A 17,201-nucleotide genomic window follows, 5' to 3' on the forward strand; every position below is an offset into this window, starting at 1 on the left:
GAATATGAACAAATTCCAGCTTGAGACCATGGGAAACAGTGTCTTTTATCCAAACGCTGTTTGTGATTTTCGACCACTCTGCCGAGAATTGCAATAGTCTCCCTCCCACTGGAATTGCCAGTCATTGGTCTTGTTTTTTATTTTCCGTCTGGTTTCGGCGAAACACGAGACCTGTACCTCGTTTTCGCCTATCCTCCCATCTGGGACGATCTCTCCCTGGTGAAAAGGCGCGCTTTCCTCCCCGGTTGAACCTTCTTTTGTTGAAGGGACGACGGTATGGATTGAACAGGTTGGGAAACTTTTTCTTATCTCCTGCTTTCTCCAGGAGTTCATCCAGGGTAGGCCCAAATAAATACTCGCCTTTACAAGGGATAGCGCAGAGCTTTGCTTTTGCCTGCATATCCCCCGGCCAGCATTTCAGCCATAGGGCTCTCCTTGCAGCATTAGAAAGTCCTGCTGCTCTAGCTGCCAACTTTACGGAGTCAATTGAGGAGTCTGATAAAAAAGCCGCCCCCTCCTGGATTACAGGTAATGCTGCGAGTATGGAATCTCTAGAGGCCCCTTGCTTTAATTGGGTCTCCAACTGGTCCAGCCAGACCATCATTGACCTTGCCGTGCAGGTTGAAGCTACCGCAGGTCTTAAGGAGCCAGCTGCCATTTCCCAGGTCCCCTTTAGGAAGGTATCCACTTTCCTATCCAGGGGGTCTTTAAGTGTTCCCATATCTTCAAATGGGAGAGAAGATCGTTTAGCTACCTTGGCAATTGCTGCATCCAGCTTTGGTGCTTTCTCCCAGTTACCTACTGCTGGGTCATCAAAAGGGTACCGACGTTTTTGCGCAGGTGGTAAGGAGCCTTTTCTCTCCGGTTTTCTCCACTCCCTATTAATAAGATCTTGTATTTTCTCATTTAAAGGAAACACTCTGCGCTTTTTCTGCTCCAATCCACTGAACATCATTTGTTCTTTGGATAGTTGAGGCTTGGGTTCCGATATACCCATTGTGCCTCTGACCGCCTTTACCAATTTGTCTATTCTTTCTAGGGGTAGGCAAAACCGAGCAGCGTCTTCTTCCGAAGAGGAGGATGATGCTGCTGAATCGTCCGATTCTTCAGACTTGTCCTTTTCCACAGATGAATCAGATGCCCACTCAGTTCTCTGCCTAGAACCTCCTGACTGTGAAAGGTTTTTAAAGGACTCCTTAACCTCCATTCTAATCATCTCTTTGAGACTGGCCGTAATAGAGGAGGATTCTTTGGCTACCTACGGGGATAAGTAAGGTAGACTAGAGTGTAAGATCTACATGCTATACCCCCTCCCCTCCTTCCAGAACCTCACCGTCTGCTGGATACAGGGGTCACATAGTTTTTTAGGGTGTGAGTCAGGCAAGGGAACCCCGCAGATGGCACATTCCCTATGCTTCGCCTTACTGACGTTTTTCCTTCCCTGCATAAAACATATGAGGGGACACTAGTCACTAAGTGAACTTTCTCGAAGGTCACTTACCAGTGGCTGCCCCACACCCAGAAGATACCGAAGTACAAGGGGGATCTTTTCTGGCTGACGCTCCAGACCCCTGTCTGGAGGAGCTTCTGCGGCCAGACCCATCGCTCTTTTTCTCACGATCCTTCTCCATGGATTTCTGAGGCACTTCATCCAGCAGCAGAGGCTGCTGATCCTGAACAGACTCCATCTTCAGTTAGGAGACCAGGAGCAAGGATCGCGCTCCTGGAGCCGATAGATAGCCCCTCCTTCGGCCAGCGTAATTATGCCGCACTTGTAGCCACTTTCCACCCCCCCCCTCGCAGCTGCAGGGGATCAGCCGACACCTGAGGGTGATCGGCGCACATTTACCGGTGGGCGCCGCCATCTTGGAGCCCCTGCGCATGCGCAGAAGCTCCGCGACCCGGAAGTCACCGCCGGCTCCGCCCCCCCGACGTCACCCCTAGTCCACAGCGCTTCCTGTCAGCGCTGTGAACAGCGTGGGACGCCGAGACCATGCCGGGAGACTCCGAGGGCGCCCCCACAATGCCGCCGCCCCCCCAGTGCCTCAAGGGAGGAGGACCTTTATACATACCACGCGCAGCTTCCGGAGACAGGACACCCCCTGGCGACCGCTCCACGCTGATCAGACACTGCCGTGCAGCCCTGCCAGAGCCACCGTGTCTGCTTCAGGTACTCCGCACCGGCCGAGGTAGGAGACCCCCTCGCTACCCGAATCGGTCCGGCCGGCCTGGAATCTGCTAGCAATCTTCTTGTAGGATCCAGTCCCTCCAGGAACAGGAAACCAACTGATGCATGGGGAGAGGTGCCGCCCTTTTGTATCTGTAGGTTTCCTGTTCCTGAAGGGCGGATCCCCTCTCTCGTGTGCTGTCATGGGAGTCCGAATAAAACAGGATTTTTGGTTGCTTACCGTAAAATCTGTTTCTCGGAGCCTTCATTGGGGGACACAGGAACCATGTGTGTATGCTGCTGCCACTAGGAGGCTGACACTATGCAAATAAAAAAGTTAGCTCCTCCTCTGCAGTGTACACCCTACCGACAGGAAGTAGGATATTCAGTTAGTGAGAAAGCAGTAGGAGAAGCAACATGTAAAAGAGAAAGAATAATAATATAATAATAAACTTTATCTACATAGCGCCAACAAATTCCACGGCGCTCCATAGATTAACAGTTTCAAACACTCAAAGAGTGTTCAAATAACTCAAACGTATACAGTAAACAGAGCTGTTCAACTTGGGAGGGTGCTGTGTCCCCCAATGAAGGCTCCGAGAAACAGATTTTACGGTAAGCAACCAAAAATCCTGTTTTCTCCATCGCCTTTCATTGGGTGACACAGGAACCATGGGACGTCCCAAAGCAGTCCCTGGGGTGGGAAAAACAGACTTCCATCCGGTCCGAGGACTCACCACTGCTGCCTGCAGGATCCTTCTGCCCAGGCTGGAGTCCGCCGTAGTTCGGCGAAACGTGTGGATGGAAGACCAGGTTGCCGCTTTGCAAAGCCGTCGGCAAAAGCCCCGTGACGTACTGCACCGGAAGCGCCAACTGCCCGGGTAGAGTGAGCCTTATCTCAGGAGGGGGCACTCTTGTTCTTGACCCGGTAAGATTCCAAAGTTGCCATTCTGATAGAGCGAACAATAGTCGCCTTGGAAACCGGCAGGCCTCTACGCACGCCATCAGGGATGGCGAAAAGAGAATCCATCTTTCGGAAAGCGGCTGTGCTAGCCAGGGAGATCCTCACTGCCCTGACGAGGCCCGGCCTGTTCAACGATCGCTCCAGAGGATGAGTCGGAGCTGGACAAAGGAAAGGTAGAACTAGGTCCTCATTGAGGTGGAAAGATGAAAACCACCTCAAGAAAGGAAGGAAGGAAGGCAGAGGCCTGGGACCACCTTGTCCTGGTGGAAAATCAAGAAAGGAGGTCGGCAAGAAATGGCCGCCAACTCGAAAACGCGGCGGATCGAAGAGATGCACCTGAGAAAAGCCACCTTCCGAGATAGAACTGACAGGGAAAACTCCCTGAGAGGCTCAAAGGGGGAACCCCTAAGAACAACCAACACAACCTTTAAAACCCATGAATCCACAGAGGCCCTGTACGGAGGAACAGTGTGGGCTACTCCTTGAAGGAAGGTCGTATCCTGTGGCTGAGAAGATAATGCCTTCTTAAAGGGAAGAAGAGCGCAGGAACCTGGCCCTTTAGGGAACTGAGAGCGAAGCCCGAATCCAGTCCTGCCTGAAGGAAAACCAAATGGAAGGCAGGGAAAAAGGACATAGGTGAAAAGCGGTTGGACTCGCATCAACGAAAGTATGCCCTCCAGGTAGGATAGTAAATCCTGCAAGAAGACGAAGGCTTCCCAGCCTGGATTATAGAGTGGCTCATCTGGGCCGAAAGGCCGGACGCTCTTAGAACTGTGGAGTCCACAGCCACACCGTTAAACTGAGCGACCGATAATTCGGGTGGCAGATCAGACCCTGAGACAGCAGATCGGGTCCGTTTGGAAGGCACCAGGGGTGTCCGCGAGAAGATTGACGATGTCTACAGACCAAGACCTCCTGGGCCAATCCAGGACAATCAGAATGACCGGCACCCATCCCACCTTGATCTTTTTTGACCTTAGAAAGCAAGGGAAGGCGTGGGAACCGATAGGGGAGCACGAACTGCGACCAAGGAATGGCCAGAGTGACAACACCACTGTGAGGATCACAGGACCCTGGGCCGACCCGAGGGACCTTCCTGTTCAATCGGGACGCCATGAGGTCCACCTCTGGAGTCCCCCATCGAAGGGCAATCCGATAAGAAACCTCCTGAAGTACCATTCCCCTGCCACGAGGCCCTCGCGGCCGAGGAAGTCGGCGGCCTAAAAGTCCATGCCGGGGACATGCACTGCGGAGCTCACCAGGACCGTTGCCTCTGTCCAAAGGAGGATCCTGGAATCTCGGCCGAAGCCAGGGAACGCCGAGTCCACCCCTGGTGGTAGACATATGCCACTGCTGTGTCATTGTCTGTCTGGATTCGAATTGGCAGGCTGCTGAGAATCCTTACCCAGTGAAGGAAAGACAGTAAGATGATCCAGAACTCGAGGACATTGATCGGCCAAGAGGACTCCTGCGCCGACCAACAACTCTGAAAGAACAGGAGACAAAGCCCCGCGCCTCCGCCGAGCGGGGTGGCGTCCGTCGTCGCCACCTGCCAGGGAACTGGAAGGAAGGATATGCTGAAAAGGATCTACTCTGGGATAAGAGAAGTGACCTCGGCCACCAGTCGAGGAACCGTTTGACCCGGGAGAAAGCCGGATCGGACGATGCAGGGAAAAGACAGACCTGTCCCCTGTGATAGGATAGCCTGCTGAAGAAGTCTTGAATGAAACGGGCGAAGGGAAAATTGCTTCCGATGTTGCAACCAACCTTCTTAGGGCCTTTAAGGCCCTAAGGAAAGGAGGGGAGCCGAAAACCCTGGAGCAAGCGAACTTCCTGACAAGGGAGGGATATCCTGTCTTCGGGAAGGAAGACTCTGGTCGAAGAACATGCCCGGAGATACGAGGTGCTGAACAAGACGGAACTTCTTCCTGTTGACGAGCCACCCGCAACGGCTAGAATGTCAGGAAAGATGGATAGACTTTTGGGAGCCTGAAACCGAAATTCCTGAGCCTCCATGGAAGCGATTACTGAACGAGGGAATATCATCCTGAAGTGTCTCCGACGAAACTTCCTGTTCAGCAGATTGAGATCCGGACTGGGACGAACCTTGTCGTCCTCTGTCAGTACAAAAAGATTCGAAGAGAAGCCTGTGAACCGTTGAACCGTTCCAGTTCTGGGACGGGAACGATTACCCCAGATTAAGGAGGGAAAAAATGGCTGTAAAGAAATCCGGGACTAGAGTGGGGTCTCTTGGAGGTTGGGATTCGAAGAAAACGATCCCAGGACCGTGAAATGAAGATTTTGTATCTAGAGGATACAAGTGCCCTGGCCCATGCGTCCTCTACTGAGGAGACCCAGACGTCCCTGAGAAACGGGCTGGGGTCTAGTCGTGGGTCATGCCTAGGTGGAACTTCCAGTCCTGGACCTGGATAATCCGCCTTAGGAATAGCGGGCACGCCAGGAAAGAGTGAGACGAAGAATACCTTCTTCTCTTAACGTGCCTGTGGCCTCTGCTGTTGCGAAGAGGAATCTGATGCCCCAAAACTACGAAAAAGGTCGAAAAGACCGAAGTAGCCGCCTAAGGGGAAGTGGGCAAGGTCTGGAGAAGGGGACTGGTGCCGCCAGTGGCGTCCTTAATAATTTGGTCCAGCTTGGAACCGAAAGGACGTAAACCTTGAAAAGGCAGGCTCGTAAGGGGCGTCTTTGATGACTCTTGAGCCAAACAGTGCGACGGCTGGCAACAACGTCACTGGGCGCCTGTGCGGCAGAAGACGCGACGTCCAGGGAACAAATTATTCCCCTGCGTGAGTAATCTGGGTGGCAAGTTCCGCCAGCCGGCCTGATGGAGCTCCAGCTTGAATGCCCCAACGGAGTTGTTTAGCCCCTCAGATACAGACTTTGAAACCCAAGTGGAAGCCAAAGCCGGGCATTGGGATGATGCGGCAGTTTCGAAAGCCGACTTCACGAAGGATTCCATGATCCAATCGATGGAATCTTTCAGAGCCGCCCCACCGCACAGCATAAGGACTGTGTTGGTGGCAAGTCTAGCAGCCGACGGATCCACAGGGGGAGAGGTCGTTCTCTAACGCCTCTCAATCCGGTTGGCAATGAGATCCGGAGGAAAGAGATTATGAGACTCCAAGACGCTTGTCTCTTTGAGAACGTCTGGTCGAATTCGCTCTTTCTCTGGCCAGAAGCTCCTCGAATTCAGGATGAGGAGCCAATACCTTGGGAGGTAGTTTAGACCGTCTAAACGAAACCGCCTGATCTGCGGGTTTCGTAGAGGAATCTTTGATGCCACAGGTCTGATTGGTCGCTCCAATGAGGCTTTGAACCATATCCCTCATGTTAGCGATTTGGTTCGAATCCGGCCCCAAATTATCCTCCGAAGGCGCATCAGAGAAAGCCTCGCCTGACTCCGGGGGGAAAGACCAGGGGGAAGTCGACCACAGAGAAGGACCGTGGGCGAAGTGGACCGAGAAGAGAACTCAGACCAGCGTTCCTGTCTGGATCTTTCGCGGCCTGTATTAGAAGTCTCGGATGGAGCTTCTTGCGACCCGCTGGCTACTACGGAAGTATGCAGGGGCAACCGATCTAGCACGGACACAAGGGTCTGGGACACCCGTGTGAGATCCGCTACTGATAGACAGAGAGGAAGGGGACTTTGCTCTGAGGCGGAGTGGCAGGGGGGGGTCCTGGGCGGTGAGCATAATGTGGATTGCTGCAGGCCTGCCTGAGAAAAGGTAGGAGGCCGGAAGCGACCTCCCGTAAAAATAGACCGAACGGGTCCGAGGAAAAATTCAGAAGGGGAGAGTATCAGTCTGCGGTGCAGAGCTACTCACGGCAGACGCTGCGGTGGACATAAGGCGAACACGCAAAGTGTTAGACTAAGGCAGAAGAGGGAGGACAAAAGCGACTTCCCTTAAGATTAGACATGGCGATGAAGAAGCCAGAAGGTTAGTACTCACGACAGGTGATGGATGGAAAGCTGCACCTCATGATGTGGATGGTCCTTAACGCAGGGGTGCAGGCAGACAGAGCAGACTTCTGGGACACTCTTCTGTCCGGGAGCGGCTGCAATGCTGAGCCGCAAGGGATGAGGACGCCAGGCTATGTGCTTTGAGGAGCCAGCGCAAGGCGGTCCTGGTGCCGAAAAACCACTTCAGGGGCGCAGGAGAAAGTGGGCGGGGCTAACCGCCAGGATGGCGCTGGTGGGCGGAGCTCACCGACTTGAACCAGTCGGGCGGGAGAAAAGCCCGCCTGATGTAAGGAGGAAGTGGCGGAGTCGCGGCCGGAAGTAGGCCCCGGGAGAAGCCGGGGCCTAAATTAGAGGCCGGCGTCCACCGGTGCAAGACCGCGGCGCCGGAGCTGTGCGCCACGGGTAGGAAGCGGCGCGGCAGCCTGGGACAAAGGCATCGCGGCCGGAGAAGCGCGGCTGCAGGGGCCCGAAGCGGCGCGGCGGCCTGCAAACGCCGCCGCGCTGGCACAGATGGCAGGGGAGCCGCCGCGCTGGCACAGATGGCGCTAAGGGCGGCCGGAATCGTACGGTCGCAGGGGCCAGAAGCGGCGCGGCAGCCTGCAAATGCCGCCACACTGGCACAGATGGCAGGGGAGCCGCCGCGCTGGCACAGATGGCGCTAAGGGCGGCCGGAATCGTACGGTCGCAGGGGCCAGAAGCGGCGTGGTAGCCTGTAAAGGCCGCCGCGCCGGAACAGGAGGCAGAACGGCCGCAGCTATGGAAGCGACGCGGCAGACAGAAAAGCACGGCTGCCGCGCGGTAAAGGGATCTCGGCCCGTGCACGCAGAAAAAAAAAGGCCCCTGCAACGACCAGTGGGATCCCCCCCTTAGAAGATCTGTATGGGGTGGGATAGAATGGGGAAAATACTCACCTTAAATATCCCACGTCGTTACTAACCTGAAGAGGAATGAGACGTCCAGGGAGCTGACGGACGTCCTCGTCTCCGCAACCGACAGGCTCTGGTGGGCGAGTGGGTGGGGGACGGAGCCAGGACCGGATTTCTAAGCACGCTTGTGTGCTAGGATCTTGGTCCTGGTGAGGGATCTATGAGGATACGGGGTGGCAGTACACGCCGTACTCATAGTCCGCACTGTGGGACTACAGGTGTGACTGCTCACCCTGTATCCCTCCGGAAAAACCTGAAAAGAAACGACGCACATTGAGGTAGATAAGGGTCTAATGAAAGACCCGTGTCCACCTCCTACTGACACTAAGCTAAACTGAATATCCTACTTCCTGTCGGTAGGGTGTACACTGCAGAGGAGGAGCTAAGTTTTTTATTTGCATAGTGTCAGCCTCCTAGTGGCAGCAGCATACACCCATGGTTCCTGTGTCCCCCAATGAAAGGCGATAGAGAAAGCTCATGTGAAGAGAACCTTAAAGCAGTTGTGCGGCAGCTTTCACTTTGCTAACTGTAGTGAGCAATAGTGGTTTTACAAGAAAAACTGATCCAATATCAAGACTACAGTGATCATGTCAGGTTTCTACTGGAATGAAGAGCACAGAGGCCTAGATCAGAGCTGGGCAGAGTGCGGCCTGCAGGTCACATCTGGCCCTCTGGCTGTTACAATGCGACCCGCGGACTGAGACAGCCGAGGAGCTGAAAACAGTGAGGTACAGGCAGCACCATGGACTCTGCCGCGTCCCACTGTCTACATACTCAGGATGCAGACAGCGGTGAATACAGTGCTGGAGGTCACTTCATCGTGGTCCTGCAGCGGAGAGTAAGTTCACAGGGGACAGGAGTAAAGCGCCGGGGAAAACGGGAGCGAGGCGAGGTGGTGTTTTTTGTCTTTCATATGTGTATGGGAGGTTTAGCCGTACACAGTGAGGCCATGTAGGGGTCCATATACATGGAGGCCGTGGGAGGGGGCCCACACCATATATAAGGGGATGTCAGTATACTTAATTCTGCTCAATATTAAGTGATAATATAAAATAATTATAATATATTAATAGTGAGCATAATTAATTTCAGCCTATTGCTTCAGCCCTCCACAACAGTCACGGTCCCTCATGTGGCCCTTCGGAAAATTTAATTGCTAACCCCTGACCTAGACCATCATGGGCCCATTTGTTACATTAAATAATGTGGTGGATAACCCCTTTAGAATAATTTGCTTCACCCATGAGAAGTCGCGCACGGGATACACTGCATCCATTCTTTGTCCCTTGTTCGCTCACCTTGCACGGAGTCACCAGCTCACTCAGACATCGATTCACATCTTTGAGTTTGGGGAGCAGTTGGTTGAGGGGTGCTTCGCTGAAAGGGTCCTGGAAGTTAAAAAAAAAAAAAAAAGCCACTGAAATAGTCAGGGGATATTCCTAGAGTGGTATAGAGGACACTTGCTGATCTTTGAGGGTGGGCAAAATCTGACTATTTGGACCCTTAGTGTTGTAGTGCTGTAGATAAGCCCCCGGATGTACCCTGAAAGATAAGAAAAACAAGTTAGATTATACTCACCCAGGGGCGGTCCGATGGGCGTCACTGTCCGGCTCCTCCCATTTTCATACGATGACGTCCTCTTCTTTGCTTCCTGTCGCGGCTCCTGCACAGGCGTACTTTGTCTGCCCTGTTGAGGGCAGCGTAATGTACTGCAGTGCGCAGGGCCTCTCTGACCTTTCCCGGAACCTGTGCACTGCAGTACTTTGCTCTGCCCTCAACAGGGCAGATAAAGTACGCCTGCGCAAGAGCCGCGACAAGAAGCAAAGAAGAGGACGTCATCGTATGAAGATGGAAGGCGCCGGACCCAGACCACGACGCCCATCGGACCAGACCACCCCGGGGTGAGTGTAATCTAACTTGTTTTTCTTATCTTTAGGGTTCTACAGAATGCTGTAGATAAGCCCTTGATGGCGTTGGCTGCAGCTTATAGGGCCACAATTAGGTGACAGATTCCCATTAAGCAGTTTTTCTCTGAAACTCCTCAGTATTTCAGAGTGAAGCATAAATGGCTGAAATCACGCAGCCAGCATGTGATCCATCCCTCCCATGGATCAGGCCGGTATCAGCTGCCAGGTTCCCTTAAACAGAAGTAGTTCAAGGAATGAAAATCGTGCCACAAGTGCAGCAGAATCACATAGCCCGCTAGATGTCCTGAATCGGAGTCTGGTAGTGCACCCTGAAATGCCTACTGTTTTTCCCAGGTTCCTCTGCTGTTCCTGCACATTATGGATCTGCTGGAGGTACCACTCCCGCGCTCGCTCCACCAGCTCCAGTCCTTGCAGCAGAAGATCCTTCTCATGTTCCATCTCCTTCATCCTCTTTAGCTGTAGACAGACAGATCCGTTATTAGAGAACGCTCAGCTTTGAGATCCTGTATGTACCACATGGGATACAAGCAACAATGAAACGAGAAAAAAAAAAATGCTTGTGGCCCGTGTGATGCCTCAGTGCCCAGATGATGGGGGGCATTTTGAAACTTGTCTGCAAAACACCAAGAGTCAAAATGAGTGCATGCGATTGGCCAAAGTTGTACTAGCCTGGCATTATTAGCAATCTTCCAGTGATCCCAGTGCTGCCCATTCACCTAGAGCTGATGGCACTACATCTACAGGACTGGAAAAATAGTCATCATCCGATTACTGAAATTTTGCTGTAAACCCCAACATCCCAGGTTCTCACTGATAACAGCAGCGGTCACTAAGGAGAGTTTTCTGTAAGTGTCACTTAGGACCAAAGTTGTCCTGATCTTTAGGCTATGTGCACACGTTGCAGATTATTTGCGTTTTTTTTTAGCGTTTTTGCGCTATAAAACCGCAAATAATCTGCATACATTAAGCATCCCATCATTTATAATGGAATCCGCAATTTCTGTGCACATTATGTGCATTTTTCCGCATGAAAAACGCATTGCGGAAAAATAATGAACCTGTTCATTAATTTTGCGTTTTTTTTTCACGGATTTCCCACTGTCTAATGCATTGGGAAATGTCCGGGAAAAACCGCGCAAAAAACGCGTCAAAACCACACAAAAAAACGCATGCGGATATTGGCAGAAATGTCCGGATTTCCACAGGAATTTTCTGCATGAATTCCTGAACGTGTGCACATAGCCTTAGTGTCACCTTACATTGCCACCTTGTGGAGCGCCCCCTCCCACGTTATAGTTATTGCAGGAAGGTACACAATTGTCTTCTCTCCAAATGCTCCAGGAGCATACAGCACTCTCCTGGGGGGATATAACCAACTGCCAGGAACCCTTACCACGCTGTAATCCACCCCATTAGTGATGGTGTGTCGTCGGTGCTCTCCAAGCCTGCGCTGGTGCCGGCACTGGTCCCCTAGGCCTTGACTTGTTGAATCACTGTGGGACCTACACATGGGCTTCACGTCTTCTCCTGGTGGGGATACAAATGAGAAGTCAGTGACCACAAACAGTCCACACCGAGTCTAGGAGACCATGGACCCTTCCAGATACAACGGGGAGACATTTACCATAACTTCCAGGTGACTCTGTATTTGACGTTCATGATGGGAGTTATAGAAGAACTGTGAAATACAGCAAATTTATGGTGCAGCTCAGGAGCAACCCCATATGAAGGAGGGGTAGGCAGAATGGGGTCCACATGACCCAGAGGACTTTGATTCACTGAATCAGTCACCTGCTTCTAATAAATATATTAAAGGAAGAAAAATAAATTCCCAAACTCCGGAGCGGAGATTGTGCAAGAGCGCTGGCACATACATAATATGCTTAGGAGTCATGAATTCTTCTCCCTTTTGTAAAAAAAAAACAAGACAAAAGACACAGAAAACTTAAAGGGAATCTGTCAGCAGGTTTTGCTACCTCATCTGAGAGCAGATAATGTAGGTAAGGAGAAGGTGAATCCAACGATGCATCACTTAAAGGGAACCTTTCACCCCGAAAATCGCGGGTGAGGTAAGCCCACCGGCATCAGGGGCTTATCTACAGCATTCTGTAATGCTGTAGATAAGCCCCCGATGTTACCTGAAAGAGGATAAAAAGACGTTAGATTATAGAAAGTACTGCAGTGCGCAGGCGCCGGAAAGGTCAGAGAGGCCCGATGCCTGCGCACTGCAGTACTTTGCTCTGCCCTCAACAGGGCAGGCAAAGTACGCCTGCGCCGGAGCCGTGGATGAAGATCAGAAGAGGACGTCTTGGAATGAAGATGGGAGGCACCACAGTGGACCAGAAACACCCATCCGATCAGACCAGCAGCGGGACTGCCCCTGGGTGAGTATAATCTAACGTCTTTTTCTCCTCTTTCAGGTAACATCGGGGGCTTATCTACAGCATTACAGAATGCTGTAGATAAGCCCCTGATGCCGGTGGGCTTACCTCACCTGCGATTTTCAGGGTGACAGGTTCCCTTTAAGATTACTGGGTGGAGCTGTTCTGTCAGACTTTTTCGATGTAGCATGAAGCAGAGCTGCCCTTGACCACACCAGGCTCTGTGTGTCCATAGCCAGTGAGGTGTACTTATCACAGGAGGGGGTGTTGCCAGACTAGTGTAGTCCCCAATGGTAATATCTTAGTGATAAATCCTTTACAGTGAGTAAACAGCACTCTGACAAGTCATTTACACTTCCCTTCTATGATTAGCCTCCATCTCCTGCTGTCTTCAGATTACAACGTAAAGGTACCTTCACACTCAGCGACGCTGCAGCGATACGGACAACGATGTCGATCGCTGCAGCGTCGCTGTTTGGTCGCTGGAGAGCTGTCACACAGACCGCTCTCCAGCGACCAACGATGCCGGTAACCAGGGTAAACATCGGGTTACTAAGCGCAGGGCCGCGCTTAGTAACCCGATGTTTACCCTGGTTACCAGCGTAAAAGTAAAAAAAACAAACACTACATACTTACCTTCCGCTGTCTGTCCCCGGCGCTGTGCTTTCCTGCACTGACTGAGCACAGCGGCCGAAAGGCAGAGTGGTGACGTCACCGCTGTGCTTTCCGGCTGGCCGGCGCTCACAGCCAGTGCAGAGGAGCACAGCGCCGGAGGACAGACAGCGGAAGGTAAGTATGTAGTGTTTGTTTTTTTTACTTTTACGCTAGTAACCAGGGTAAACATCGGGTTACTAAGTGCGGCCCTGCGCTTAGTAACCCGATGTTTACCCTGGTTACCAGTGAAGACATCGCTGAATCGGCGTCACACACGCCGATTCAGCAATGTCTGCAGGGAGTCCAGCGACAAAATAAAGTGCTGGACTTTCTGCAGCGACCAACGACATCACAGCAGGATCCTGATCGCTGCTGTGTGTCAAACTGTACGATATCGCTAGCCAGGACGCTGCAACGTCACAGATCGCTAGCGATATCGTTCAGTGTGACGGTACCTTAAGACCCTGATCATAGATTCCCTTTAAAGGGGGTTTCTCATCTTAAAAAGTGAGCATGTATCACTAGGGTCTGTCTAAAACCTCACCAATCCTACACCAATCTTGCACCCATTTCTTAGCTTTCACAGAGGCAATTAGGCTAGGTTCACATTGCGCTAGGTGAGTCCGTCAAACGTACACGTTTTTAAGTACTGAAAACGCAATAACGCACATACTAACGCGCCCATAGACTTGCATTGTGTGACGCATCGTGACGCATGCCAAAATTGGTATGCGTTTGTCACATAACGTTTTTTTCTGACGGACCTTGGAAGGCGGCTTGCAGCGTTTTCGGGTCCAGCCAAGCTAACGCAATACTAACGGAAGCGTTCATTCTGCCATAGAAGGCTATGGCAAACGCAGCCAGACGCAATCATGAAAAATTTCCAAATAGGACCATACGTTTTAATAGCGTTTGAGGGTGGTCCATGTGGTCATGTGAAAGGAAATAGGATTTTGGCCATTAAAGGAGGAATATCCCACCCACAAATTTCTCCTGAGGCCTGATTTCTCCTGAGGCCTTTGCGAACTACGCTTTCTCTGCCGAAGTCGCAACCGCATCAAGCGAAATCTAACGAGCTCAGACACAAACATCTTGCTAGCAGAAGTTCACTCAATGCTTTCAAAATGGAGAATGTGTATGCACCCACACCCGACACTGACAAAAGAAAAAAAAAAACAAAAAACGAACAACTTTATTGACAGTGACAAACGCAAACAAACGGATACTTCGCTAACGGACATCCAAATGAAAAAAACGCGGTCACATGCGTTAACGCGTTAATGTGACGCCGGTTTTTAAGACAAATTGTCTCCTTTTCTGTACATGCGTTTAACGGATCTGTTTAACGCCATGTGAACCTAGCCTTAGACAATGCAACTGTCCAAGGAAACTGAGGTTCGCTCCTTTGAAAAATTTTTGTCCGGCACATGTGACTGTGCTGGCCGTATTGTCACAAGACCTCTCCTGAAACCTTTGATTGGCAGCAGCAGTCAGGCAAATAAACAGAGTTAGCAGAGAAATATCTGTAAACACTGCTCCGATCATTTGACCACTGCAGCCAATCACTGGATTCAGCAGTCCTGTGACAACCAGATGGCACAGTCCTTCCAGAGAGTCCAGTGCTGGCTCTGAGGTGGTGACAGGACACAAGTATTCCTCGTTAATTGTGGCCACACTGCAATGTCCTGCACAGCAGGATGGACGAGGAGCTGCTGTGCAGAGAAAGCCACACCAGAGCTGCCTGCACTTTAACATGTGATGAAATGCTATCACTTAATGAAATGAGAGTACAAATTTTATCATTGAAAAGTTTCTCAATTTTCTAATATACTTCCTTAACATTCTCAAGATCTCTGCTTGTCATCAGTGAATAGAATTACTCTCCCCTCTCAAAGAGAAATCCAATATCGCCAATGGACTGATGGCCGCCAGTGATGGTGGGACTCTGCCGCCAGGTCATCTGCACTTCCACGAGGAGCCACCCCAACTGTAAGGAATCTCTAGTAACACAACTGTGCGAGCAGGTCCAAACCTGACAAGCAAGGAAGTGTGGCCTTGGCTTTCCTCAGCTCAGGGGAGGAGGGGGCTTTACAGCGTCACATGGAAGCGATTATACGGCGAGTAATAGCACTTTACATTCCCAAGGTGGTCACCGCCTGTCTACACATTCCTACAATCTAGAGAAGTCAGGCAGAGTATGATTATTGTGGAAATATACACGGGCGTATACATATATGCAAGGTGGTCGCAGCAAAGCTTTACAAAACATTCAGGCCAACTACTAGGAAAGAAAACTTGTTCCTTGTCTAGTACTGAGCCAGAGTCTTGTGCTCCAATCACATCCAAAGCTGCATTCAGATTTGGCTCTTCACAGGCAGGGAAGTAAGCTCAGCAGCATGCAGAATTGTGAATGCAGCTCAGGATGTAACTGGAGAAAGGAGGAAAAAACAGTACAGAATTGATGGATCCTGGGAATAGGAGAGGACAGCAGTATATTCCTGTCAGTTACCAGTAGCATGGGTGGGGCTGGCGGTTCTCACCTGGTCACCAATATTTGCTCTTTGACCCTGATCCAGATGGAGGCCAAAAGGACAAGTTGTGGGGTGTGAGGACTTCCACCTGCAGCTGTGTAAACATTACAGCATAAAGGCACATGAGGAGTATTCCTGTGAGCAATAACCAGGAATGACCCTGTAGGGTGTGCAGTGAAGGAAAGCCCCCAGTGACACATGGCTGTTGTAATTGGTACTGTTCCTTTAAAAACAACACAGCTGTTCTAGGAAAAGCTGGGTGACAATCAATATGGCTGCCATTATGGGGTCTACAGACGTTGTCACCCAGCTTCTCACATCATCATATAGTGTGTGTAGTGACGTGCTACGGTGCTGGATAGTCAGGATGTCTGCTGGCTGTGGGACAGACATGCCGATATAGCTGGGCATCTCCCCAGGACTGCAGGTGAGCGGTCCTGGCCCCTCCTGTGACTCGTCCCCGTCAGCAGGCAGAGCCCCTCAGCACTACTGTCCCCCATTACCTCGCCTCGGTCCCCGCTCGGGCTCCACTCTCCTGCAGGCGGGCAGCGCCTCTCCCCCGGGCCTGCTGCCGTTCATGTACCGCACTCCCAGGGGTTGGGGTTTGCAGCTGTACCCCACTTTCCCAGGCACTTTTGCCGGCGCTCTCGACGCCCCCGCCTGGTAGTTTTCTTGGTTCTGTGAGTTCAGCATTGAAGTCCGGAGGCCATGAACAAACCGATCGAACGTCAGAAAGCCATCGGGGGGCGCCACCTTCCTGAGGCACAGCAGCACCCCGGGGGGCAGCGCTCGGGTGTCCGCCCCCCGCCAGCGGCTCTCTATCTCCTGGATGTGCACGTACCCCCGGCGCTCATCGTCCAGGATGTCATACAGGGTGCGCATGCTGTGGAGGAAGGCGCGGGGCAGCCCGTGTGTGCCGGGGGCGGACTCCATGTACCCCGAAACCTGCGAGCAGCGCACGGACACACGGCGAGCCGAGAGTGAGCGGACCCAGGCGTGACGTCACAATGTGCTCCTCCTGCTCACCGCTCATTGGGTACAGAGCACCTGAGCTCGGCGCTGATTCGTCAGAACGTGGCGGACGTTCAGTTTGATTTTTATCATAGGAGAGTTCTACTTCTACCTAATGGAATCCGGATCCCAGAACGCAGAGGGTCAGTGTGTGACCCAACAATCCGGCACAGAGGGTCAGCGTGTGACCCAACAATCCGGCACAGAGGGTCAGCGTGTGACCCAACAATCCGGCACAGAGGGTCAGCGTGTGACCCAACAATCCGGCACAGAGGGTCAGCGTGTGACCCAACAATCCGGCACAGAGGGTCAGCGTGTGACCCAACAATCCGGCACAGAGGGTCAGCGTGTGACCCAACAATCCGGCACAGAGGGTCAGCGTGTGACCCAACAATCCGGCACAGAGGGTCAGCGTGTGACCCAACAATCCGGCACAGAGGGTCAGCGTGTGACCCAACAATCCGGCACAGAGGGTCAGCGTGTGACCCAACAATCCGGCACAGAGGGTCAGCGTGTGACCCAACAATCCGGCACAGAGGGTCAGCGTGTGACCCAACAATCCGGCACAGAGGGTCAGCGTGTGACCCAACAATCCGGCACAGAGGGTCAGCGTGTGACCCAACAATCCGGCACAGAGGGTCAGCGTGTGACCCAACAATC

General features: G+C 52.1%; 1 protein-coding gene across 1 annotated transcript in view; it reads right to left on the reverse strand.

Moving 5' to 3' along the window:
• Nucleotides 1-16,520, reverse strand: part of SAPCD2 (suppressor APC domain containing 2) — a 38,504-nt gene extending 21,984 nt beyond the window's left edge. The window contains exons 1-4 of the mRNA XM_069747633.1: nucleotides 16,034-16,520; nucleotides 11,358-11,491; nucleotides 10,286-10,420; nucleotides 9,335-9,424 (exon numbers count right to left, since the gene is read on the reverse strand). Coding sequence (XP_069603734.1) covers nucleotides 9,335-9,424; nucleotides 10,286-10,420; nucleotides 11,358-11,491; nucleotides 16,034-16,463 — 789 coding nt within the window. The 5' untranslated portion in view covers nucleotides 16,464-16,520. The remainder of the gene's footprint in view (nucleotides 1-9,334; nucleotides 9,425-10,285; nucleotides 10,421-11,357; nucleotides 11,492-16,033) is intronic.
• Between the last annotated feature and the right edge of the window lie 681 nt (nucleotides 16,521-17,201).

The sequence above is a fragment of the Ranitomeya imitator genome, chromosome 2 (assembly GCF_032444005.1).
Source record: "Ranitomeya imitator isolate aRanImi1 chromosome 2, aRanImi1.pri, whole genome shotgun sequence".
NCBI lineage: Eukaryota > Metazoa > Chordata > Amphibia > Anura > Dendrobatidae > Ranitomeya > Ranitomeya imitator.